This window comes from Sorex fumeus, unplaced genomic scaffold (genome assembly GCF_029834395.1).
Source record: "Sorex fumeus unplaced genomic scaffold, SorFum_2.1 ptg000131l, whole genome shotgun sequence".
Taxonomy (NCBI): Eukaryota; Metazoa; Chordata; class Mammalia; order Eulipotyphla; family Soricidae; genus Sorex; species Sorex fumeus.
Window position 1 is genome coordinate 24,610,689 of NW_026606188.1, and position 24,321 is coordinate 24,635,009.

At 54.3% G+C, this 24,321-nt stretch overlaps 1 protein-coding gene across 1 annotated transcript; it reads left to right on the forward strand.

The window, feature by feature from the left end:
* The first annotated feature begins 1,225 nt into the window (after positions 1 to 1,225).
* On the forward strand, positions 1,226 to 13,222 carry INKA2 (inka box actin regulator 2). The gene is made up of 2 exons (XM_056106564.1): positions 1,226 to 1,392; positions 11,997 to 13,222. The coding sequence occupies exons 1-2, from the start codon at positions 1,339 to 1,341 to the stop codon at positions 12,825 to 12,827; spliced, it is 885 nt and encodes a 294-aa protein (XP_055962539.1). The 5' UTR covers positions 1,226 to 1,338; the 3' UTR covers positions 12,828 to 13,222.
* The last annotated feature ends 11,099 nt before the right edge of the window (positions 13,223 to 24,321 follow it).

The window sequence follows — 24,321 nt, forward strand, 5'->3', positions numbered from 1 at the left end:
CACCTCTCAGCAGGAAGTTGAAGTGGCCAGCTTGGCCGGCTTGCATGGCCGATGGCAATGACCGCTGTGCTCAAATTCTCCCTTTGCGTCGTCTTTTGCGTCTTTACGGTTCAGTCCCAGTCGGAGAACCTAAGTTCTGCCTGGGGCAAGTCTTTCCCTGTTAATTACCTGGAAACACACAAAGCTAATTGTCCTAATTACTCCGGGGCTCTACAACACCGTCCCCCGCGGGCTAGGCGGGGTGGCGCGGGGCCGAGACCTGCAGGCGAAGGGAAGGGGGAGTGAGGGGGTGGGGTTGGAGTAGCGGGAGGACCCCAGCAGCGCCGGCGCGCAGGGAGGAGTCCTGGGCCGCAGGAGGGTCAGTTTCAGCCTATGCAAGGCAACTCTGGCTGCAGGTGCGCACACACGGTTTGTGGCACTGAATCTGAGTTTGAGTGTCCCCATCACCTCCCCCAGCTTTCCCGATCTTACCTAGTCCTTTTGCCCAAGGCCCTAGTGAGAGTCGGGAGGCCACGTCCCCGGAGTACTGGGAAGAGAAAGGCCCAGTCCGCTGCTCCACTCCCCATCCAGCCGGCCGAACGTTTCCCTACCCCACTAACACTTTATGTTCTCATAAACAATATTTCTGGAATTATCGTGTGCGTGTGTGCATTTCTGTGTACTTTTCTAACCGTTTTTGTAGCATCCTTCTCCCCTCCAGCCCCATGTTTATTCTTCTGAGCAGCACCCTATTGAGCATCCCCAGACTCGTCCAGGGTGCCGCGGTGTCAACCAGTGACTGACTTGAGTAAGGTCTTCGCTGCACGCTCCCCTCAAATCCACTTTTTGGAAGACTTCTCGTTCAAAAGCTATGGATCACAGTTGGCAACAGCTGACAACGGGTGACACTCTGCCTTGCCGAGACTTGTTATCTAGCACGCACCCACTGTGATCTCTCCGTTAAGACCGACGTGCTTTGTTGGGGGGTGCGGGACACTGACACTGATAGCTCGGCACCCTCCGCCGCGCCGACCAGGGTACGTGATGTCCCCAGGACCAGCCCCGCAGCCTCGCCGGGAGCAAACACCCGCCGCGGTAGCCCGGGATTAAGGCCAAGCGGGGCGCGCGTCCGCGCTTCCGATTGGCCGGAGGCCTCCCCTCTGGCTTCCCATTGGCGGGCCCGCCTTCCGCCCCGCCCCCTGCCGGACGGCGCGGGGCCCGGGAAGCGGCGCTGAGTCCCCGCGGCCCGGCAGAGGTGCGGTTGGCGGCGGCGGCACGCGCGGAGCTCGGAGCGCTCTTTCAGGGGGGCTGCCTCCGCACCCCAGGACTCTGGCAGAGCCGACCTCGGCATACGCACTCATGAGGGAGAGCGGGGACATGGACTGCTACCTGCGTCGCCTCAAACAGGAGCTGGTAGGCGCCGGGCGGGCGTCGGGGCTGCAGGGGTTACCTGGGCACGACCGGGCACGGGGCGGGCGGGAGGAGGGCAGGTGGGCCGGCGGGGCAGAAGGCGCGGCTGGAGGGAAGGGGACCCCCGAACAAATTTGCACCTAAGCCTGCTGAGAGTGAGTCGGACCGCAGCGATTGAGGGAGCGGGACAGCACAGAGCCAGCCCGGCCTGCCGGGGGCCACAGACCCCGAGGCGGGACAGCCGCGGACGGGACGGGGCAGCAGCCGGTGGCCGGGGCTGGCGGGAGGGCGCGCGGGCCGGGCCCCGCCGGGACCCCGCGCCGAGGGGAGCTGGCTCGGCCGGGCTTGGCAGAGCCGGCGCGGCTGCGGGGGCAGGCTTGGCCGGCCGTCTGCCCGGGCTTGTCTGCCAGCAGGGAGGGGGCTGGCAGCTGCAGCGGCGGGGGAGGGCCGGCGCGGGAGAGCGGCGGGGGCCCCGCCAGATGTCGGCTCTTCGGGAGTGAGGAGGGGGCGCGCGGAGCCGGGGTGCGGGCGCAGGGGTGCGGCCGTGCTGGGGCAGGGGTGCGTGCGGGAGCTCGGGCGGAGACAACCTGGGCTCTCTCACTTCTGACTTCATGGCAGCTCCTCCCCGGACAAACAAAAACAAAAACAAAACCGGAAGACCACGTGCGCACCCATGTGCCGCTCAAGGCTTCTGTCTGAAGCCCTGAGATGATACCGGGCCGCACTCCCCTGTTCAGTCTCTGTCATCCCGCATTCGTGTGTCCTTCAGTCCCTTCCAGGGGGGTGTACCCTGCGCGCGACCTGGTCAGAGTATCACTTTGCTCGTGCCTCTCTCTTCTTGCTTTGCAGAACTAGAGACGCCCTGGGTCAGGCTCACAAGAGCAGAGCTGTACCCTGGGCTCACTAGATTCCTCGGAGGTCTGTGCCTCTCACATCTGAGACCCAGACCCTTCCGCTGCTGCAGGTCTCAGCAGCTGTGGGGGGCAGGGCAGTGGGGACAGGGGGTCAGGAAGGGGGAATTCAGAGGGCCAGGGGTTCTTGGGGATGCTTCTTGGTCAAGCCTTCCTGACCTGCTTCCTGCCTGCCCCACTCCAAGGTTGCCTTCCTTGACCAGCCCCTTCTTTCTTTGCTCCTTCCTCCTGAAACCCCTTTTCCTGTGTGACCCTCTGCTCCAAAAGCCACTAGGAGAGTTTTTCAGGGGAGAGGCAGAGACAGGCTCCCAGCCCCCCGCCCCCCCCCCCTTCCCTGCTAGTTTTCATGTGCTTTGCATGCCAGCGTGGGATGGCTGGTTAGCCCTTGCACCCTGAGTGCTGGCATTTCCCATGCTCGTGCCCAGCACAAGAAATGGTCACCCAGAATGCCTGATGTCCAAGACCTCAACCCCCGCGAAGACAAGAATCTCATAGAATCCTCTCTTTGTGCTTGGAATCTGGGGGCCTAGCCACCCACCTCAGGATCTGTCTTAATTCAGAGTTTGTGGGTGTTCCTGGCATGGGCTGGAATTTTAAAATCCTACTGATTTGCATTTTTTACAGCACCCTAGGTGGGAGGTGGTGAGGGGAAGAAGAGAGAGTCTGTGGGTGCCAGGATCATGAAAAAAACAAGTAGGAATCTGCACCCCGCTGAGCTCTGTTCGCACCTCGATGTGTGCCCCCTCTCACCAAAGCCTGGAGCCCCGACCGACCTCCTCCGGGAGGAGGAAGGGGAAAGGCTGAAGTCACCAGCTCCCCATTAGCTCTCATTTGGCCCTTTGTCTGAGCAGCTTCAGCCTTTGACTCTCTTGGAGAGGAAGCGGAAGGCCTGGCTGGGGGCCCAGAATGACACTCAGATGTGAGAGCAGCGCACATAGCCCCTCGGGACTCCACCCCTCCTGGGTGCCAGCCTGCCCAGCGGTGACACAGAAGGGAATGACAGGCACAGCCAGAGTCTCCTTCACTCCCTGGCACCTCAGCCTCATGCTTCGGTCCTGCAGGCCTCAGTTTCCTTATGGGACCGAAGGAGAGAGTAAAGCCAGGCTGCCCTGGGCTCAGCCTTTTAACTGCCTTTCCCTAGGGACTTCCTAGGTCCAAGGCAGTGTCTTTTGTGGCAGGCTGGGAAGGTGTGGCTTGTTTATCCCCCAGGTCTGCTAGGCGTTGGGCCACGCCTGCCACAAGGAGAAGGTTATGATGCTTCCACACTGCAGACACACCTCATTCTAGGCAGGATCTGCCATGCCACCAGGAGAGCCCCCCATTTGTCACCTGGCTGTGTCCCAAGTTTGCGTGTAATGGCAGTGGTGTGGCACCCAGAGTACCATCAGGTTCCGCATTCACTCATCTCCCCAAAGTCTATGTGCTGCAGATGGTGAGCAGCCATGCCTGGAGCCAATGGTTGTGACTTTTTTTTATCCAGTACCCATTTCTGGTTCTTGACCTTGAAGGACACCTGAAGTAGCCAAATTTCTCAACTTCCTGAAGCAGAAAGTTTGCGACGTATTAAGTGAGCCGTGGGGAGGTGGCGAGTGGGATTGAGGGTTCTGGCTCCATTCAGTTGATGTCTCAAGAACTGATACTTGTATGCCGCCTGGAAGAGGAAGGGATGGGTTTTTTGGGGTGAGCTGCAGTAGGAGAGTGACAACAGCTGACGCTGCTTCATTAGGACAAGGCCTGGGCTGCAAGCACTCAGCAGGGAGCACTCTCCCCCTCCAGCCGCCTGAAAGGAGGCCTGTCCAATGCCAGACCTTGGGACCAGCTGTTCCTCACACATTGCTCCCTGAGGGCTGCCAGCAAACGGGGCAGACTCGGGCCCCTTGAGGAAGCAGGTGTCAGATGTTCACAGGGCATTTGCTCCCCCAGGAGAGCAGCATTAAGGCATAGGAGGAAGGGAGTAAGGCTCAAGTACAGCCAGTCTGGGATGACTTCCTGGAAGAGGCAGTGACGGAGAGGGGCCACCTCCTGGAATTCACTGCCCCTGAAGCAGTAAAGCACAGAGGGACTTCTATCAGATTGGGGGAACTTATGTCCCAGCCAGGGTCTGTGGTCCCTGTGGGCTCCCACTGGGGACAGATGAAAACTGCATAAGTGGAAGGGGGTAGTCACAGCACAAGACTGGGGTCCACAAGGAAGGAAACAATGTTACCAGGGAGACAGGCCAGAAAGCAGTTGAGGACACTACCTTTGAGCAGGCAGGTGACCCAAAAGGCAGCTTGTGCAGTGCCCAGGATCAGGAGGTTCCATGTTTGAAGGGAAAGGACAGAAAGTTCAAATAAGGAGAAAGAGGGTGATGGGAAGATCAAATGGGAGCAACTGCCAGCTACTGGGGGCAAAAGAGCAAATTTCCCGAGGCAGGACAAGCAGTGTGGATCTCCTATTGCAGTTTCTCCCAATCTTCAGGGCTGGGGGAGATGGCTCTGGCCTAGTCAGACATGTAGTATGGTCCGTGGGGAGAGCACAGAGCCTGGGACTTGGGGTCTGGACAACTGGAACTCATATCCTAACTGTGTGTCCTTGACCCGCGATGTAAACTGTCTGTGCCTTGATTTTTCTCATCTGTAAGAATGGGGTTGAAATACCTCCTTTGGGGGGGTTGGAGAGATAGTACAGCAGGTAGGGTGCTTGCTTGCATGCCACTGACCTGTGTTTGACTCCCAGCACCATGTATGGTCTCTCAAGCCCTGCCAGCCCTGAGTGCAGAGCCAGGAATAAGCCCTGAGAATTGCCAAGTGTGGCACTAAAGCCAACCAACAAAATCCCAAAGAGAAAACTGCCATGAAAAACCATGAAGACCGTGTCAGCTCACAGTGCAGTACCTGATGAGCTGGAGGCAAAGGGTAGCCTGGGGGGGGGGCAGTGGTGGATTGCCCTGGGGTGCACATGTTCTTGTGCACAAGGCACATTGATTGAGTTCATGATATGTTTAAAGCACTTTCTGGGCTGAAGCTCGGTGCGCTGACTACATGTAAAGGTTCAGCTTGGGGCCACCTGCTTTCCTAAGGCACCACCGGGAGTGACCCCCCCCCAAGCACAGAGCTGGGAGTAGCCCCTGAGCACCGCCAACTGTGGCCCCCACGTAAATAAATAACAGGTAAAGCACTTTACTGGACACTAATACTTGTGGTTATAAATATAAATAGACATAGGACCTGCCTTCAGGGAACTGAGTTTGATAGAAAATATATAAGAAAGGTAACATTTGCATTAATATTTAGCAAGAATTTATTGATGTTACCATTTATTTTATTTTTGGATTTAGGCCACACCTGGTGTTCTTTGGGGTTTACTCTTGGCTCTGAGCTCGAGCATCACTCCTGGTGGTGCTGAGGGGACCTTATGTGGGTGCCTGGGATTGAATCAGCCACAAGCAAGACAAATCCTTAGCCCCTCATTATCTCTCCAGCCCCAATGTTAGCATAGATTGATATGTTAAGCAAATAATGTATTGTTACTGATTGGTGAAAGCCACACTGATGTGTTATACTTCCATCATTCCCATTTATAAATGAGATGGGGTGGTTTCGTAGCTCAAACCGGTCCACAGAGCTGATAAGGTGCAGCTCTAGGATTCAGCTCCAACCAGGCTGACTGTGGAACTCTTGGCCAGAACATGTCTGCAAACCTCTAGCACAGAAATAGGCCGTGAGCCAGGTGAGATGGAACTTTAGCTCTGAGAAGAGAGGAATCACCTGCAGTGAGGAGTTGGGGCAGTAGAAAAGGGCTTGAATAGGACTGAACCCACTTTCCAGTTAGATAATGAACACATGCAGAAGATGCAGTGACTGTTGTCAAGACAGATCTGCCACTTCCTATTGGCGGAGGTATGAAATCCCCTGTCTCATTTATAAGAATAATGGAAGTTCGACATTTTAGTATGGCAAATCAGTGATGATACCTCATATGCCAATATGTTAGTCACCATCTAGTGGGGCTGCCAGAAGACTCGCTTGATGCAGATTTGTGGAACAGAGGCTGTGTTCTGTGGGCGACAGCGGGCAGCCAAGCTGGGAGCTGGGCGTCGTCTGTGGGGGGACTTTGAGCATCGTGCTGGTCTCTGGTGTGCAGCTGAGCAGTGAGCTTCAGCCTTGGCATGTAGGGGAGTGGGTGAAAGGGTTGTGACGGGAGTCAGGCGTACTTGAAGGCCAACAGGAAGGTAACCCCTAGAGGGTCCTTGGGCATCTGGGGAGTCTGATGGCAGCAGTGGAGAGGAGCTAAGACTTCCCGAGGGAGAGAGGCTGATGAGACTCAGGGGAAGCTTCCTGGAGGGGCACAGTTGGAGCCCTCTCTTAGGCTGTGTGCCAGGGTCCCATAGCTGGTTAGCAAAGAGAGGGGTTCATCCGTCTCACGCTCCTTTCTTTACTCTTCTCCCTCTGCCAACTCTTGGCCCAGCTTCTCCTTGACCTTCCCGTTCTGAGTTTCAGCCAAGAGCAGGGGTCTGTGAAGGTCCCTATTCACTCAGCTGGAGAATGGGCTACTTGGCCAAAAAAAAAAAAATAGCAGGACTTTTCCCATTTCCAGCCCAGAGCCCCCTTCTTGATCCAGAGGGGCTGAAAGGCACTGTGTGTTGGTCTTGTGAGGACTGGGGGTGGGCAGCAAGGCAAGGGCACCATGCCAGCTCCCTGGGCAGAGCTGCAGCCGGTGTCAAAGCACTCTGAGTTGGGAGAGGCGCGGTGGCTGGCAGGGGACGCAGCTGTGGACCCAGTCAGGGGCCGAGGAGGGGGCCTAAGGGGGGCTGTGGATGCTGGGGTCACACTTTCCCATCCTGCTCCTCCCACACCCCAGGGGACCCAGCTGGAGCCAAGGGGGCGGATGCTGTCCAGGCCAGCTGACCCCACTTCGCCCCGGGGAGCGGGCTGGAGGTCCAGATGGTGGACTTCCCGGAGGCATCTGCCCCCTCCCCCCCCCGCACAGGAAGTCCCTCTTCCCTCTTCAGAGCATTCTGTGAAGAGGCGCCTTCCGTGGAAGAGATGACGAGCACTGCGCCTTGGCCTCCCTCCAACGCTTCACACTGTCTCTGCCCATGTGCAGATAATCCCGCCCTCGCACTCCCCGCCAGCAACCTGAGTTCCCACACAGCTCCAGGCAGAGGAGCCTGGGACCATGAGGAGGCCGAAAGAGCCGACCTTGGGGCCCATGGACACGCCTCAGAGCCTCAGACTATGGCTCCCTGTCTCCATTGGTGATGTTCAAGATGTCATGTAGATGATCCTCAGCTGAAAAAAATTATCTTGGAAGCCAGAGACAGAGGGCCTGGGTGAAGTCCTCAGGCCCTACTCACACGGATTCCAGCCCCCAGCACCCAGATGGCGTAAGCCCCGAGTACCACTGGGTGTGGCCCCCAAAGCAAACAAAATAAATTAAAACTAATTATATAGGGACTGGGGGTGTTAATTGGTGGTGGAACATATGTGAGACTTGAAGTTCGATCCCTGGCACTGACACGGTCTGCATAAATTATAATTCTAGCAACGATCACTCTTGCGGCCATCTGTCTGTGAGAAATGGTATTCATTTCCAGAAAGTCTCTGTGTGGGGATATTTGCTTCAGTGAGCACTGAGGACCCACCCAGGTAGGCAGGGTGTTGGCTATTAAAGAAGGCTCAGGAGAGTGAGGGGCACGAGGCAGAGGACACACAAGGGGGGCAGGTCTATTCCTTCATTTGTCTCCCGTTCCCTGGGGAAGGACAGGAAAGGGCAGCGCTGGCCCTGGGAAAAGCCACCATTAGCCGGGTACACCCGAAGCAGAGAGGGCTGGTGAATCTGCTCCATGTGCAAGTTAGCTTGGACCCGGGGCTTAGCCTAGGTTCTGCTCACACCAAGGGGAGCCTGGTGGCGCCCAAACCAAGGAAGAAACCAGAGGCTGGATGTCAGCTGCAGAAGAAGGGCCCAGAGCATGCTGTGAAGGAAGCCGCAAAGATGGTGAGGCCTAGAGAGATAGTCCAGGAATTAAGGTGGTCTTGTGTGCAGACAACCCCAGCTTCGCCCCAACACTTAAGGGCTCTCCTGAGATCACCAGGAGGGCTCTCTGAGCTCAGAGCAAGGAGTAAGCCCTAAGCACTGTTGAGTGTAGGCCCCCTCCTTGGGGTGGGAGCTGGCCTGGAGGGAGGATGGAGCAAAGGAGAATTGTGAGATCTTTCATGGCCGGACAACCTCCCTGGAATATGCTTAGCAAGAGTGTGATGTGTGATGATGGAGCAGGCTCTGTGTGTGTGTGTGTGTGTGTGTGTGTGTGTGTGTGTGTGTGTGTGTGAGAGAGAGAGAGAGAGAGAGAGAGAGAGACAGACAGACAGACAGACAGACACGCAGACAGAACATACAGACAGACACAGAAGAGGCGGGCAAAGAGGGCCTTTAGATCCACTTGCATACAAATTAGACCTTCTTTTGACTTCTCTGCCGCCTCCTGTGGACGAGCTGGGTGGCTCAGGTCCCTGTCCCAAGCTCTGGGGTACTGGGGATCCAGAAAGGACCCCTAAGGCCTGGAGACTCATGGTCATCACCGCTAGCATAGGGTTGTTGCTACTGGATCCCCTCTGGGATCGGAGAAGCTCCCACGCTCTGGAACGCAGGCCCCCTGGCCTCTGGCTCTTGCCTTGGGGTGACATCACCCCCCTGGGGTGGGAACAGCTGTCCCGCTGGCTCTCGTCCTGTCTAGACCCAGTGGAGGCTCGGGCGCCCCCAGTTCCCACACTCAGGCTTCCTTCCGTCTTGTCCCTCAGTCTGGAGCCCTGGGCAATGGGGCAGCCTCCTCGAGAGCAGAAAGGCTGGAAAGGACCCAGGAGACACGTTGTTCCCTGTCAGATATGACGCATGCCCAGGTCCTTTGGCTGTGTGTGCCATAGTCATGGAGAAAGGGGTGCTGTGCAAGCTCTGGGGGACCTGACCTAGGGACTCCTGCCCCGTGGAGGCAGGGAGAGCTGACGAACATGCTGACTTCCCACTCACAGTCTGCCTTATACAGGCCTTGGAGCCGTCTCCATAGCCCTGCACTCATCCCCACCCACCCCTCATTCTCCCTGGAAAATGGCACAGACTGTCAGTGTTATTTCTTCAGGGTGCTTTCCAGAGCGGCAGAGACTGAATGGGGTCACTTCATTCCTCCCACATCTCAGCCGGGCGGGTTCAGACTCAGCAGAGGGGCCCTCGGGGACTGCCCTGGCGCTGCACCCTGGCAGGAGGACGCTGGCTGCCCGGAGGGCTGATGTGCTCCATCTCTGCTGTCGGGGTGGGCGGTGCAGGTGCTGCTAGGTTCTGGGAGGATGCAGAGTATGGAGTCCAGAGTTTGGGTACTCCAAAACTGCTTTTCCTGTGGAGCAGCAGCTGTAGGGGAGAAGCAGGGAGGGGAACAGGAGCGGTTCTGATGGGCTGTGATGGGTCCCTGCAGGGGAGTAGCATCTGGACCTGGATGTCGGAGTCTCATGGGGAGGCAAGGCCCCTGGGGTGTCAGGTGGGAGGGACAGATGGGGCGTGTGTGCACGTGTGTGCATTTGTGTGCATGGGCCTATGTGTATACGTATGTGTCTGTGTGCTTATGCATGTGTGTGCATTTGCATGTGTTTTGGGAAAACTAATATAGGCAGAAAAGACTTAGAGACGGGAAGGCCCATCCCCTTGGGGCAGTTGGGAGGGATTAGTAAAAATTGCCCTGAAGTTCAAGGCTAGGGGCAGGCTGTGGGGGCTGGGGCACCTAGGGGAGTTGGGGGAAGCTGTGTGCTGGGGGGGGGGGGGGGCGGAACTGGGGAGACTCAGCTGAGCTGCCCCTAAAAGGCTGGGCCAAGCTTAGGAAAGCTCAGGAAAGAGGAGGCAGAGATTGCGTGCCTGGGCCCCCAGCACGCATGACCATTTAGCTGTTTCCTGCGCTGACAAGGCATGTATCTCCCTAAGCCCCTCCTCCTGCCCCAGGGAAGGGGCGCAGGTGGGCACCGTGTACCTCCTGCCTATAAATGCTGCAGGCACGGCAGAGCCTGACCTAGTTGGGGTGAAACCCAGGCCTGAAAGGGCCAGCTGCCCCGGAGGCCCAGGGGAGCCCCTCTGCCCCCCAGCCCCCATGCTCCCAAACACAGCCCGCGGGCTTAGCTCAGTGCATTGGTACGAGGCTGGGAGTAAGATGATCTTGGTGGGGCTCTGGGGGGCTTAGGGAACAGATGGTCCCCGCATGCACACAGGAAGGCTGCTGGCGTAACGTGAGCAGATCTGGAGGGGAGCTGGCCGGGCCAAGGCAGCTCGGGCGGGAATGGAACCTCCTGAATGTTATCAGTCCTAGCATCCCCTCCTGTCCCCAAGCTCGGCCCTCACCCAAGTCACTCAGCCCTTCCAGCTGGCACCTGAACTCGGTCATAGATGTCCACAAAGAAGCAGGGGACCCCCCTGCCCCGCACCAGTGTCCCCACTCTTGGCCAGGGCTGAGGAGGCAGGAAGGGCCCCGGAGCCAAGAGGGGAGCACAGGTGTTTGGATGGAGCACAGGGCTGGCCTCCCTCCTGGCCAACCAAGTGTGCACGGCACCCCAGATCAAGAACTGGGAGTCTCCCCTTCCTCCTGCTCAGGGAAAGGAGTTCTCCACCTCCCTGCAGTGGACTGAGCAGCTCTGGCTAGCGCCACTCCACTGCCAGCCTGAGCACTGTGACCGTGAGCACCACTTAACTTTGCCTCATTTGTGGGATGCACTCATCTGTGGGAAGGAGAACAGCAACTCTGAGTTACCCGAAGATGCAATGACATGAGGTGCCTACAGCACTTGGCACTTAGTAAATGTCTCCAGTGATCACTGTCATTGTTGCCCTGACACCAAGGTTGCCCAGAGAGGCTTGGGAAGAGGCACGGGTGTGAGGTGGGGAAGGGGCGGCCACGGCAGCCATGTCCCTGCAGGCAGCCTAAGCCCCTCCTCCCTGCCATGTCATTGTGAGCCACTAGCCTGAGTGCCTGTTTCTGTCCAATGGAAACTTGCTTGTCCAGGCCCAACTCTGTGGGAGGGGAGATTAAAGGGGCGACCTGGGCAGGCACTGCACAGACGCACTTGGGCAGCGCTTCTCACCCAGGGCCAGCACAACCCTCTGGGGGCCATGGGATGTTCCAAGGAGGCCACAGGTGAACATCACATACACAGAGGGTCAAGCCTTAGGACATGGTGGGTGGGACACAGGAAGGAAACTTGGGAAGGAAGCCCTGGGTGGAAGTGGCAGGAGACACTGGCTCCGAGTGTCTGCGGGCCCTTGGGGACTCAAGCCCCCAACGCCCAGTCCTCCCTGCACTAGCCCAGGCTGCTCAGTGGGGGTGGGGTCACCCCGGGCTGCTTGTGTGTGTGTACGTATGTGTGTGCATCTGCGTGTGTGTGCATGTATATGTGCGCGTGTGTGCGTGTTTGTGTGTGCATGCATGCATGTGTGTGCAAGTGTGGGTGTGCATATGTGCATGTGCGTGTGCATGTGTGCACATGTGCCTGTGTTTGCATGAGTGTGCATGTGTGTGCGTGTTTGTGTGCGTGCATGCATGTGTGTGCATGTGTGTGTGTGTGCATGTGGGTGTGCATCTGTGTGCGCATGTGCCTGTGTGTGTGCATGTGTGTGTGTGTAGGGGGGTCAGTCCAGTGTCCTTTCCCACGTGGCCATGGCTCATGACCTTTGTTTTCTCCCCTGCAGGTGTCCATGAAGGAGGTGGGCGACGGTCTGCAGGACCAGATGAACTGCATGATGGGGGCGCTGCAGGAACTGAAGCTTCTCCAGCTGCAGGCGGCTCTGGAACAGCTGGAGATCTCTGGAGGGGGCCCTGGCGCAGGCTCTCCTGAAAGGTCCCGGACACAGTCCGAGCCCCCTCGGCGGCGCCAGGGTCCCCGAGGACCTACCAGGCCTGCAGCCTGTGTCCCTTCCAGTGATTCTTCTGAGGACAACGGCCCCGAGTTCCCGCCCTGCAGGACTGACTGTGGGAGCGATCAGGACCTGCTGCCCGAGCCCCGTGAGTGGACACCACCAGGCCCAGAGCTGGACAAGGCGCACGACTGGCCATCCACGCTGATGTCCCGTGGCCGGAACCGCCAGCCTCTGGTGTTAGGGGACAACGCTTTTGCCGACTTGGTGGGCAACTGGCTGGACTTGCCGGAAATGGAGAAGGGTGGCGAGCAGGGAGAGACTGGGCAGGAGGGCCAGCCCAGAGCACCGAGGGGCCCGTCCTGGGAACTGGGCCGCCGCTTTGCTCTCACCGCAAACATCTTCCGCAAGTTCCTGCGCAGTGTGCGGCCCGACCGGGACCGGCTGCTGAAGGAGAAGCCTGGCTGGGCGACCCCCACGGCCCCCAAACCCCATCCCGGCCGCGCTCACAAGGCTGGGAAGTGGAGCCGCACCAAGGGCTGCGGACAGTTCCCGTTCCTCAGCCACGCAGGGTCCAGACGAGGGGAGACGCACCCCAGCAGCTGCCCCCAGGCCCTGCGGCCCTCACCCTCGGGCTTTGATATCAACACTGCAGTTTGGGTCTGAATCCCAAAGACTCAACACTGACTCATCTCCCCACCCGCCCCCGCAAAACCCCATACTGGACCCCAGGGGAGGGCAGGTGATATGGCTTTTGAAAGCCAAACTCTGTTCCTTTCTTTTAGAAAGGAGGGAGAAGCAATAGGGGTGTATAGAGCACTGGGACAGTGCTCTGTGAGGGGAGAGAGAGACAGAGAGAGAGAGAGAGAGAGAGAGAGAGAGAGAGAGAGAGAGAGAGAGAGCGCATGCATACTGAGTGTGCACTGCTATGGAGAGGAATGGGGGAGAGACCAGGAGACACCCTAATGTTCTTGCACTATCCCCTAAGACCTCAGATGAACCTTCTGTACAATCTGGAGGCACCAGACCTTGGGCCCCCAATAAAGAGCTTGTCTCCAGTGTTCCCGGCTTAACCACTGAACTTCCTGGCCAGGCTCTGATGCGGGCACAGACATCTGGAACCTCTGCACTGGAGAGGCCAGGGCCTGCCCCAGCCCTTTCTGCTGCATCTGAGAAACTGCCGAGTGGCTGACTGAGAGGAGAAAGTGCTGGTTTAACACCACCACAGGCAGAAATCATTCCAGGCCACTGTTTGAGGGGCAGAGAACTCCGAGGCCAGTATGAGCCGCAGGGCTGGGGTGACATCCTGCACCAGGCTGATGGGGGTGGGTGTGTAGGTGTGGGTCCTACAATCACACCCTCCTCCCCTCAGTTTGGCACCTCAGCCTGGGCCTGAAACCTCTACCCTGGTGACAGTGACTTCTCCCAGGAGCGGCCCGCTAGGAAAGCCTCTCCAAAAAATATTTTTTGTTGTTGCTTTTTGGGGCCACACTGGGCAGTGCTAAGGCTTACTCTGCTCTCAGGGGTCACTCCAGGTGGGCTCTGCCATGTGCAAGGCAAATGCCCTCCCTGCAGTACTATCACATGGCCCCCTCAAGTCCCTTTCTATTTCATCAGCTGGCACTGCCAGTGGCCTCATCTTCCAGCCCCCCCACACCCCCAGAGGGAAGGACCAGGGCTGAGCGGCTGCCTTGTCTGCACCCTCCTTGGGCACTCGGCCCAGCCCAGCCTGGGAGCTGCAGGACCGCCCACCATGCTGGAGAGACAATGTGGGTCCCTGTTCCCGCAGCCCACTGACACTCCCTCCCTGTGCCCGCCCACACCCTCCCCTGCCCAACAGGGTGTGACAGCTGCAATTAGAGGCACAAGGCCTTCCTGCCCCAAGGGTGAAGAGCAAATTGGGAGAAAAGCAGGAGCCCTTGGCCTGCAGCCCTGCCCCTCTGTCCTGTGCTGGGGTGGGGAGCCTGGCCTAGAGCAGGATAAGGAGCCTTTGGCTAGGGGCCTCTCAAACACCCCCCACATCACACCAAGATGTTGAGTTTGGGTAGCAGAAAGCATAAGGAAAGAGGTTTTTTGGTTTGGTTTTGGGGTTAGGGATCACTCCTGGCGGGGCTTGGAGGACCAGATGTGCCCAGGACTCACTCAGCCTCGTGTGAGGAAAGATCCTGACCAGCTCTACTCTCCTGGCCCCAAGAGCTTTGCATTTTTTCCCTTTTTTTTGCTATTTGCCAGATTGCGTGTGCAGTAAGTTTGAGGTTTTTATTTTATTTTATTTTATTTTTTCATCAGAGTGATGCAGAATGATCATCTTTTTGAGAAGCCAGTGGAGATTTTTATGGATCACAGAAGCTGCTCATTTCTGGTCACCTGGAAATGGGTTTGGACTGGAGAGTTAGAACAGTGGGTAGGGCACTTGCATGTGGCTGACTTCGATCCCTGGTACCCCAAATTGTCCCTGAGCACCACCAGGAGATCACAATGCAGAGCTAGGAGTAAGACTTGACCACTGCCGAGTGTGGTCCAAATCCCCTTAGAATGAAAACAAAGAACAGGGGTTTGAGTCAGGGCGGGGCTGTCTGGCTCCTACATCCCTGGCTGTCCCCTCTCCTTGGACCCGCCAACCAGCTGTTTTAGGAGAAACACCGGCAGTTAGGCCTCGCCAGTCGCAGGCCTTTGGGGATGATTGTGTGTGTCAGGCTCGGGGAGGCAGCAGTGGGTGCAGGACCCAAGAATGACACCCTGACTCAGGACACACTCCAGTCATGCAGCTCCTCACCGCCCCCACACCCAGCCAGCCCTTGGGGGCCTGCCATTCCTGATGCATATGGGAGAGATAGCTGGAGTCGGGAGAAGATTCTGGTTCTCAAAGGCTTCTTTGGGCTTCTCGGGACTCAGGTTTGTGCCCCGGGGCCTGGGGTCCCCCCAGAGCTGTGGCCCAGAACGCAGATATTCTCTTGTCTGCTTCTGCTCCTCCAACCCACCCTGCAGAGCAGGTCCCATCAGAACTGGACTTTGTTCCTGCCCCTCTTCCTGGATCCCTCCTTCAGGCCAGGTGTGTCTCTCAATCACAACTTCCCAACTCTGGATGCTCACCCCAAGTTCTGGGACCCCTATAACTCCCACATCAGAGTGAGTCAGCCTTAAAAACACAGTACTTCTGTTTGTTTGGAGTGATAGCTCAGCGGATAGGGCATTTGCCTTGCACACGGCTGACCAAGGTTCGATTCCTTCATCCCTCCGACAGTCCGGCAAGCTACCAAGTGTATCCCGCCCACACTGCAGAGCCTGGCAAGCTCTCCGTGGTGTATTAATATGTTAAAAACAGTAACAAGTCTCACAATGGAGATGTTACTGGTGCCCGCTTGAGCAAATCGATGAACAAGAGGACAGTGCTATAGTGCTACTGTCCAACCAGGCCCAGTAGGGGCAAGGGTGCCCACCCCTGATTTCAGGGTGTTTTTTTTTTTTTTTGACTTTTGGTTAGAACATTTTTTTTCCTTTTCTTTTTTTTTTTATTAGTGAAACACCATGAGGTACAGTTATAGACTTACAAATTTTTGTACTTGGGTTTCAGTTATACAATGATTAAGTGCCCATCCCTCCACCAGTGGGCAGGGCTGTTTCTAAGGAAAGTCCTTTATTATTTATTCACTGTGCTCAGGGAAGTGAATGTGTGCTGGGGATGGGACCTGGGGGTCCGTGTGCAAGGCAACCCCCTACCCCTGCACTATCTCTCTGGCCCTTGGACAGTATATTTTTGTGTTGCTGGTCCACAAGGCCTGTGAGGAACAGGGCAGGCTGGACATTGCTTCACGCACTGCCCCCAGGTCGACCTTCAGCTCATGTGTGCCTTTCTACCCACTGGAAGGACTCTGGGCAGAGGGAACAGAAAGGCTGGCTCTGTCTGGCCATCGAATCATGCCCCACTGGCGGCCCTGCAGGGTGCCTGCAACAGTAGGACAGGAGTCAGAGTTGCCCCCACTCTAGCCGCACCCTGGAGCACTGACCCCCCCCCCCCCCACCCCTCACCCCGGTACCCTCATGACACCTTTATTTCTCCTATTTCTCCCAACTGCCAGGGAGGAAGGCTCTCTGGGCACAGCAGCCCCCCGCCCCCCCCCCCCACCCCCACCCCACACACACACCCAGGGACTGGGCTGGCTTCCTTGCTGCTGCTCCCTGCACTTGACTGCACTGGCTGGTCCCCTGCCCCTCCTGGCTGACCTGAGCCCACAGCTGCGGGGGTGGGGGGGGAGGGGAGGGAGGACTGGGAGGAGGTGGATGATCACGCCTCAGGGGCCCGGTACTTCCCATGCTTACTCCCCGGCTCTCCCTGCCTGATCACTCCCTCTGGGAGATTCTCATCTACCTGACTGCACCTTCAGGGATGATGAGTTACCTCCACCCCAATTATTTATTTTTAAACGCTTTACAACTTTGCATCTGTTCTTTTTCTGGGTTCTCATCTTCCTGCTTCCCAGGGGTGCCTCTTCCTCACCATCCCCTCTGCAGTTTATTTTGATTGGGGACAATCTCCTGGCTCTGTGCTCAGGGGTCACTTCTGGTGGCACTCGGGCAAGTTGCGTTCATACTCTCCTCTCCAGCCCTCCTTCTGCAGCTTACAGGCCTTCTCCTTGGGCTCTCCAGAGGCCTTCTCTCTCTTACCTAGGAGCTCTGGTGCCTGGGGCAAGGCTGTTCCTAGGAAGCCTCATAGCCCCACTCACTGCATCTCTTGAAGAGCTCTGCCTCCCACTGGGCCCTCCAGTTCAGGGCAAAGCTTGACATTAGGTCCAGTCATGGCCTTCCTGCCTTCAGAGCACCCACTGCCTTCTACTCTTCAGCCTGTCCCAGAATAAAGGGACAGCAGCCCCGAGTGAGGCTGGTTGCACCCCCAAACCTGACCCTGTCCCAGCTGTTGATTTGCTTCTCACCTAAGCTCTGCATGGCTATCCTTCCAGCCCATCCCCCAATTTTTAAGCCCCCTTTCCTGGCCTGTGGCCACTGGGCTGCCCAGAGTGCAGAGGGTCATAGCAGCTTCTCTTCAGTTTCCACCCTGGAGAACTGCACTTTCACCCCAGCGTGTTTCTGCCATTTTCACAAGTCTTCCCGGCCCCGCTCCTCTCCTTGTCCTTCAGGACAGCAGCACCCACTTGCCTGGCCTCCCTGACACTCAAGCTTTGGCAAACCTGTTGCTAGAGACATGCCCCCCAGCCCCCGCCAGCCTCCCCTTCCTGCATTGTGATTATGGATTGCAGCAGGGCAGGGCGGGCCAGTGGGGAAGGAAGTGGAGAGTGGGTGTCCAGCACCTTCCCTGGCCAGGCTCCAGGCATTGTGTCCCCAAGACCGAGTTACCGCCATGTAGCATGCCAGAGCCATTTGTACAGCAAAGGGTGGGCAGAGGAGGGTATCAGGGATAGGCTGTCTTCTAAAAAGAAAAAGTTAAAATCCAGAGATTCTTTCAACGGGGAAAGTGCAGCCGCTGGACTCCCTGCAAACCCAGCAGAGGGCCCGAGGCTGCATCTGCTAGGTCGGGTGCTGAGTGCTGGGTCGGGCTACCAGCACCACAGAGGCTCTGGGTGGGGAAGGATGCTTGCTCTTGCTCAGAGGATGCAGTGGACCACAGTGACGTAAGCAGCTGCTGGACGCCCTCCTCATAGGTTCCACACATCTGTCCAGATGTGTCCATTTATATGCCCCCCAAACAAGGGATGTGGGACTCCACTGGTGACTTGAAAAAGTCCAAAGAATTCCAAAGCTTCTGGTCTTGGCTTCAGGCCCCTGTTGAGTGAGCTGGGATCAAATTTCTCCAACTGCTCCCTTTGATGCATGTGCTCCGGGCAAGGCAGGCAGGCAGGGACCCACGATCTACTTCTCCAAGAGGAAAGGTCTCCTTCATCTTGTGGTGCCCCAAGCACTTAGCTGGAATCACACTTGTGAGGACAAAGAAGGTCGAAGGAGGCCTCTCATCTCCCCATGATGGGCAAGCGGGCATGTGCCAGAGGGCTGGAGAGAGGCAACAGCACCCCATCCACAGGGTCTGGGGTAGGGTGCTTGTCTCGCACACAGCTGACCCAGGTTTGAGTCCCAGCCCTTTCTGGATTGACTCCTGAGCAAGAGTGACCGAAACCAAAATAAAGCATTGGAGAAAAGGGATGTGCTGGTGGCCTCCTGGATCTTTGGAAGGTCGGTGGTGCCGTGTTTTAAGATTAGTTTCCTCCTAAATGAACTTTTGCTGGAAATGCGCATGATCACTGGCCTCAGAGATCTCAAAGGCAGGACTTGAAGACTGGGGACTCCATGGGGAGTAATAACATTATGAACCTAACCCAATCTCATTTGTTTCCTGCACTTGCTTTTCCTGCTCATGAAAGTCCTCCCCACTGAGCTCAACGAGAATTTCCCCCGCAGCCTTAGTTCAGATTTCTCCCTCCTGCATTTCAGCTCTTCCAGAAGAGACCATTTGGCTCTTCCACTTCATAATACTTTGCTTAAAGCCTCATTATGGAAAACTTTAGTTTTTGGTGACCTAATGTGTGTCTACATCCATCTGCTGTCAGTCTCTTTACTTGGAAACTGAGGTTCCATCCCATACCCACTCAAGTCTTCCTTTTCCCTGGGTCCTCCTCCATTAGCACCCAAGTATGTTTTACCATCCAACAGATTTGCCTGCTTCACATATCCGACGTCTTTGCCGTTTTCCCACACCTGCTCCAGACACGGGCGGGCCCTCACCACTCCACTGATGCCCTTCAAGGTTACCAGGGACTTCGGCTTTCTCCATGACTCATTACTCACCTCCCAGTCACACATCCAGGTCTCTGGATCTTGTCTCTCTACACTCAACCCTAGTGACTCCCTCTGGCTTCATGGTATTTTCTATTTTTGGTGGTGCCAGGGGTTGAACTAAGGGCTTCATGTCTGTGGGCCATCTGTCCTAGGACTAAGCAACATTCCCCGTCTCTCAGCTTTGTGTTCTTATATATCAATCGTAAACCTCTTCCTCTGAACAAGGGGCTCACACCCACCCGCCCACTGCTCATCTCTAGGATGACACTTCTCACACTACGCACAAAACTGGTCCCTTACCATACTTGCTCTTGCCATATATTCTTCACAATTTTGACTACTGGCCAAGAATCATTCTCGATTCAGTTTTCTCTCACACTCTGTATGTGTTTCTCAGTCTTGCTGACTCCTACTTCACGCTTACCCTAATTTCCTTCTCTGCCCCTCTAAAAGCTGCTAATAGCCAGAGAGCTGATGGCAGGTTGGGTGGACCAGGTCCCCCTAAAGATCCTTTGCTGAACTCCTTTCTCTGCATCCCACCCAGACTCCACCTGACCCCAGCAATGACTCAGCTCTTGCTGTTTTCCTTCTCCTTGCTCACCGCTCCACACACAGCCATAGTCCCGAGGGTATCAGGCACACACTGGTCTTCCTGAATCTGCACAGCCCTTCCCCCTGGACAGATATTCTTTGCTGCAGGCGGCTGCATGGGCTGCACGTTACCACTCCTTCAAACTCAAGTTCAGCATGATCTAAATCTCTAATTGCTATTACCACATTTGCTCTGCCCAGCAGGCCTGGCCCTTTACACTGCTTAACCGCTCCCTCCCCCCTCAACCCCCCCGCCCCCCCCCCCCCACACACACTTTCTGCCTCCTGATATAAACTAGTAAGAGTCTTCCCTTATTTGGGTTTGGGTCCTCCTGAATCCCTAACATGGAGATCAGCACCTGGCATATAGTAGAAGTACAATAAATATTTGCTAACAGGACTTGGAAGGACCGTACCTTGTCCTACTGTTCTATTTTGTGCGCCTTACCTGAACTTTTACATGGTTAAAAGTATAAAAACCTCTGGCTAAGCGTCTAAAAGTACACTGAAAACAATACCCACGCCCCCAGCCCAGACCCGCCCCCCTCCTCCCCTCCCAATAAGAGTCACACCAGTGCTTAAAATGGGAAGGTTTATTAAGTTTTTTCATTGAGAGGAACAGTCAAGCTGATGCTTCAGAGAAGCAATTAGCAGGAACCGTCTGTCACACCTTGGGCCCAGAGCCAGGGGAGGCTGCTTCGTAAGCCAAAGAACTTGCCCTCCCCATCCCATTCCCGTTTAAAAGTTCTTGTCAATCGTGCAAAAACAGAATCCACATTGCTTTTCAAAAAAAAAAAACCCCAAAAATACAGAACTATACACGCAGTGCAAAGCCCCCAGCTATTCTCAACATGAGATTTAAGCAAGACACAGCATTACATGGACTGTACATTCAACACACCCAGGAAAAAACTTGTAGGAAGAATCACTTGTGTCCTGGGCAATGCCTGAACTGTAATGTTTCAAGAATAACCTTCAGTTTTTCCACTTTGGGGGAACAGAATAATAAAAGCAGGGTGGTGAGGCTGCCTTAAAGCTTGCATTCATTTCCTCCCCTACAAGATGGGCCCTTCCCAGATCCAGAACAAGCCGCAAAACACTTTTCTCTTTAGAGTCTGGAGCAGTGAGTCTGAGAGAGGCTGTTTAACACGCAAGTAAATAGCACCATAAGTAAGTGGAGACCCAAGTAATACACAACATTCTTTCATATAAGCCATTTTCCTCCTCAAATATACACGGTAATTTCTTCATACTTTGGTTCCACCACGCATATACACCTCAGTCATTTTATACCTCCTAACATCTCACTGTTTACAGAGGACAATACCAAGGTAATTCTTCTCTTTCTGCCTTAGTTTTGAAAACAAAATCAGACCGATGAGCTGACAATGTGTGTGTACAGCAGACTTACCACTCCTGGTGGTACTTTGGGGCCCATTCAGTGCTGGTTCACTCAGGACGCCTGCATGAAAAGCGCTTAACTCACTGGGCTCACAAAATAAAGATCAGTATCTTTCCAAGAAAACGTTTTCAAGTACATTTCTAACTACAAAGATACAGACTGGATTTAAGATTATCAGTGGCCAGTAATGATGGCAGATTAAGCGGCCAAATACAATAGTTCAACACAGCGACTTTTAAACATTGCAAGGGGCACTAATTTCTGTAGCCACAGTGCAGCACACCTTACAGCATTATCCATATCGTGATGAATCTATTTTAACTCCCTGTCCACTCAGATGGCAAAGTCTTGAGGCATACTGCGTTCAGAGGACAGAGGGTTTGGGAGGGTCGGGAAGTGGGTTTAGCAGTAGAGCAAAGTCTCGCATGCAGTGAGGGCGGGGGGGTGGGGGGGGGGGAGGGGGACGGACTCACACAACACATGACATGCTGACGGGGCCAGAAACCTTCAACTTAATGCTTACAGGAATGTTGACTGATACTGACGCTCCCCCTGGTGGCAGGTGAAATTAGACTCAGATGATGTATTAACTATTAACTTTTAAATTTAAACTGTTGGATTGTGGGCACTATTACAGCTGCCTTTTAGTGGAATAAAGCAAACTATCAATTGTAACAAAATCTCCTTTAGACTATGTTACTCATACAACCAGAGCCATTATACTTCAAATAACCACAATAAGGATACTGTGTCAGTTCTTGTCACTTTAGATTCCTATAATATCCTTGAGAGGTTCACTTCAACTATAAAAATATATTGTATCTTTAACCATCTCCCCTGCTAATCTAGTCTAATGAGTATACACAGGGAACTATAAGAGGATATACCTTTCTCACTTTCCAGTTCAGCCCTGCAGATTTCTCTAAGGGGCAAGTAATATTTATCTCTAGCTGGTCCTCTTTTGCTCACCTCTCGGTGCCAAAAGAGCATTTTTCTTCATGGCTCTAGTCTCCGCCCCCCAATTTCCTGGCAGTGCTGTTGACATTAATTCTGTGTGTTTTCTCTTGGAGTGCAGTGGTTTCAGGCCTTACCTGGAGGTGCTCAGGGATGTGGCACCAGGGATCAAACCCAGGTTGGTCACTGCAAGGCAAAGCATCCCAGCGGCTGTGCTAAGTCTCTGGCTCCCACAGTTCTACTTTTATCAAGACTGGAGGTGACAAGAGACCAGGAGGGCCCATTATCATTCTCTCCCAGTATCTGAAAACAAAGGACACGCACTTCACACTACAAGTCCTGTGGATTCTGACTTGCTGCATTTATGTTTATTCTGGGACTGTCTCTAAACAAGTGTGCACTGGAGCTCTCTGAGCCCTCCCCCCAACACCGTTGGGAGTTTTTCTGTTTTGGGGGCCACACCTGGTAGTGCTCAGGACTTACTCCTGGATCTGCACTCAGGGATCATTCCTGGAGTGCTTGGGGGGATTATATGGGGTGCGGAGGACTGAACCCAGGTCGGCTGTGTAAGGCAAATGTCCTACTCGCCTACTATTGCTCTGGTCCCATAGGGGGGTTATTCTTATTTAATGATATTTAGTCTGGAAAATAGAAAATAAAAACAGAAATGACCCAACAAAGTTCACAGACATGTATGAGGTGACTTTTAAAGCAGCATGAATCCAGAGGACCCTAAAATACACTACCCTAAGTTGCAGAGTTTGACCCTAATGGCTCGCTTATTAAAAAAAATTATTGCATTTATTGATACTTTTGGCCCCTCAATTCCAGTATGACTGGATCCATAAAAGGTGAGCAATAAATGTTTATCATAAAAAATTGCAAAAAAAAAAATTATTTTTGTGACACCCGGTGGTTCTCCGGGCTGACTCCTGGCGGTGCTCAGGTGCTATGTGATGCCAGGGGGTCAAGCCTCTACTTCAATTCCCAAGTTGTTTTTTAAGGAGTATTTCAATATTTTCTTGGGCTGGCCAAACAAGCCAGCATTTATGTTTTTGCATTTATTTGGGCTTTGCGGCATATCCAGCAGTGTTCAGGGCTATTTCTGCTGAGTTCAGGAGTGGCTCCTGGCCATCCCCAGGCAACCACATTCAGTACCTGAGACCAAACCAGGGCTAATTACACCTTAACCCCTGTACAGTCTCCCCAGTTCCAGAGCTTACATTTCAAATCTACTTTTTGTTTGGGCCACACCTGGCAATACTCAGAGGTCATTCCAGGAGGGCTCTGGGGACCAAACGGGGTGCAGGAATTGAACCCAGTCAGCCAGATGCAAGAGAAGCTCCCAGCCCACTGTGCTCTCCCTCCGGTCCTTAAATTTTTTAAAATTTCAATGTACTAACGGCTGGGCTCGCTGCTCTCCGAAGTCTCAGCAAGAGGCTTTTCTCTTGATTTCTGCTCTTCTCAAAAGGGGCCCCTGCTGCTGCTCTGCCTGGAGGGTGGGGACCTGCAGTCCCCCCAGGGTGCTCAGGCGCTGTGTGGAGCCAAGACCCGGCTCTGAGGCATACACGCTATTTCACATCTAGTTCCAACAGGACAGTATGGAGATCCCTGAGCAGTGATTTGTACGTTCCTTGGACTAGCTTCCTTAAAATTCAGGGACAAGGCACCGGGTTTTCCTAAGTGCGTTTCTTTTTCTTCTCCAGTAATTAAGTAACTCACGAGCGAGTCTGTTCTACTTCTGTGGGAAAGAAGTAGTATCACTAGAGATCAATGTCTTATTCAATTTCCAATTTAAGTCTCAGATCTTTTGTAAAAAATGGAAAAGAAGAGAGGGAAAAAGGGAAAGAAAAGCACCGCTATATAGCCAGCTAGTAATTTCACAATCTTTTCCATACCATAACAGTATGTTATATAATTGAAGTAACTGACATATCCCTTAAATGCCTTTACATCTTCACACTTCTCTCAAAGTCTTCAATCAATTATAAAGCAAATCTGAAAAATTTTACATTTCATTGGAAGACTTCAAATTAACAATGGCAAAAGAATCCCTCTGAAGAAATTACCAACTCTGGAAGATTTAAAATAGTTTAAGAGTTAAACCCTGATACAGTATTAAACTTATTTTTTACATATAAAAATAATACACAGTGGGTTATTTTATTCAAGATACAATCTTTTAGATTGAGAGAATATACAAAACTATTCTATGTCTTCTGATGTACTTTACTGTACTGTAAGAATAAATAGATCTAGAGCAAGTGCGAGGTCTGTTCTAAGGAAACCATCAGTTACTCAGCTGGATGTGAAGCCAAGTGCCCTTCAGGGACTAGGGAGAAAGGAGCTCCTGTTCCACTGAAACGATGTGGTCATTATAAAATAAAAGCCTTACATCTACGAACAATAACAAAACACACAAACCAA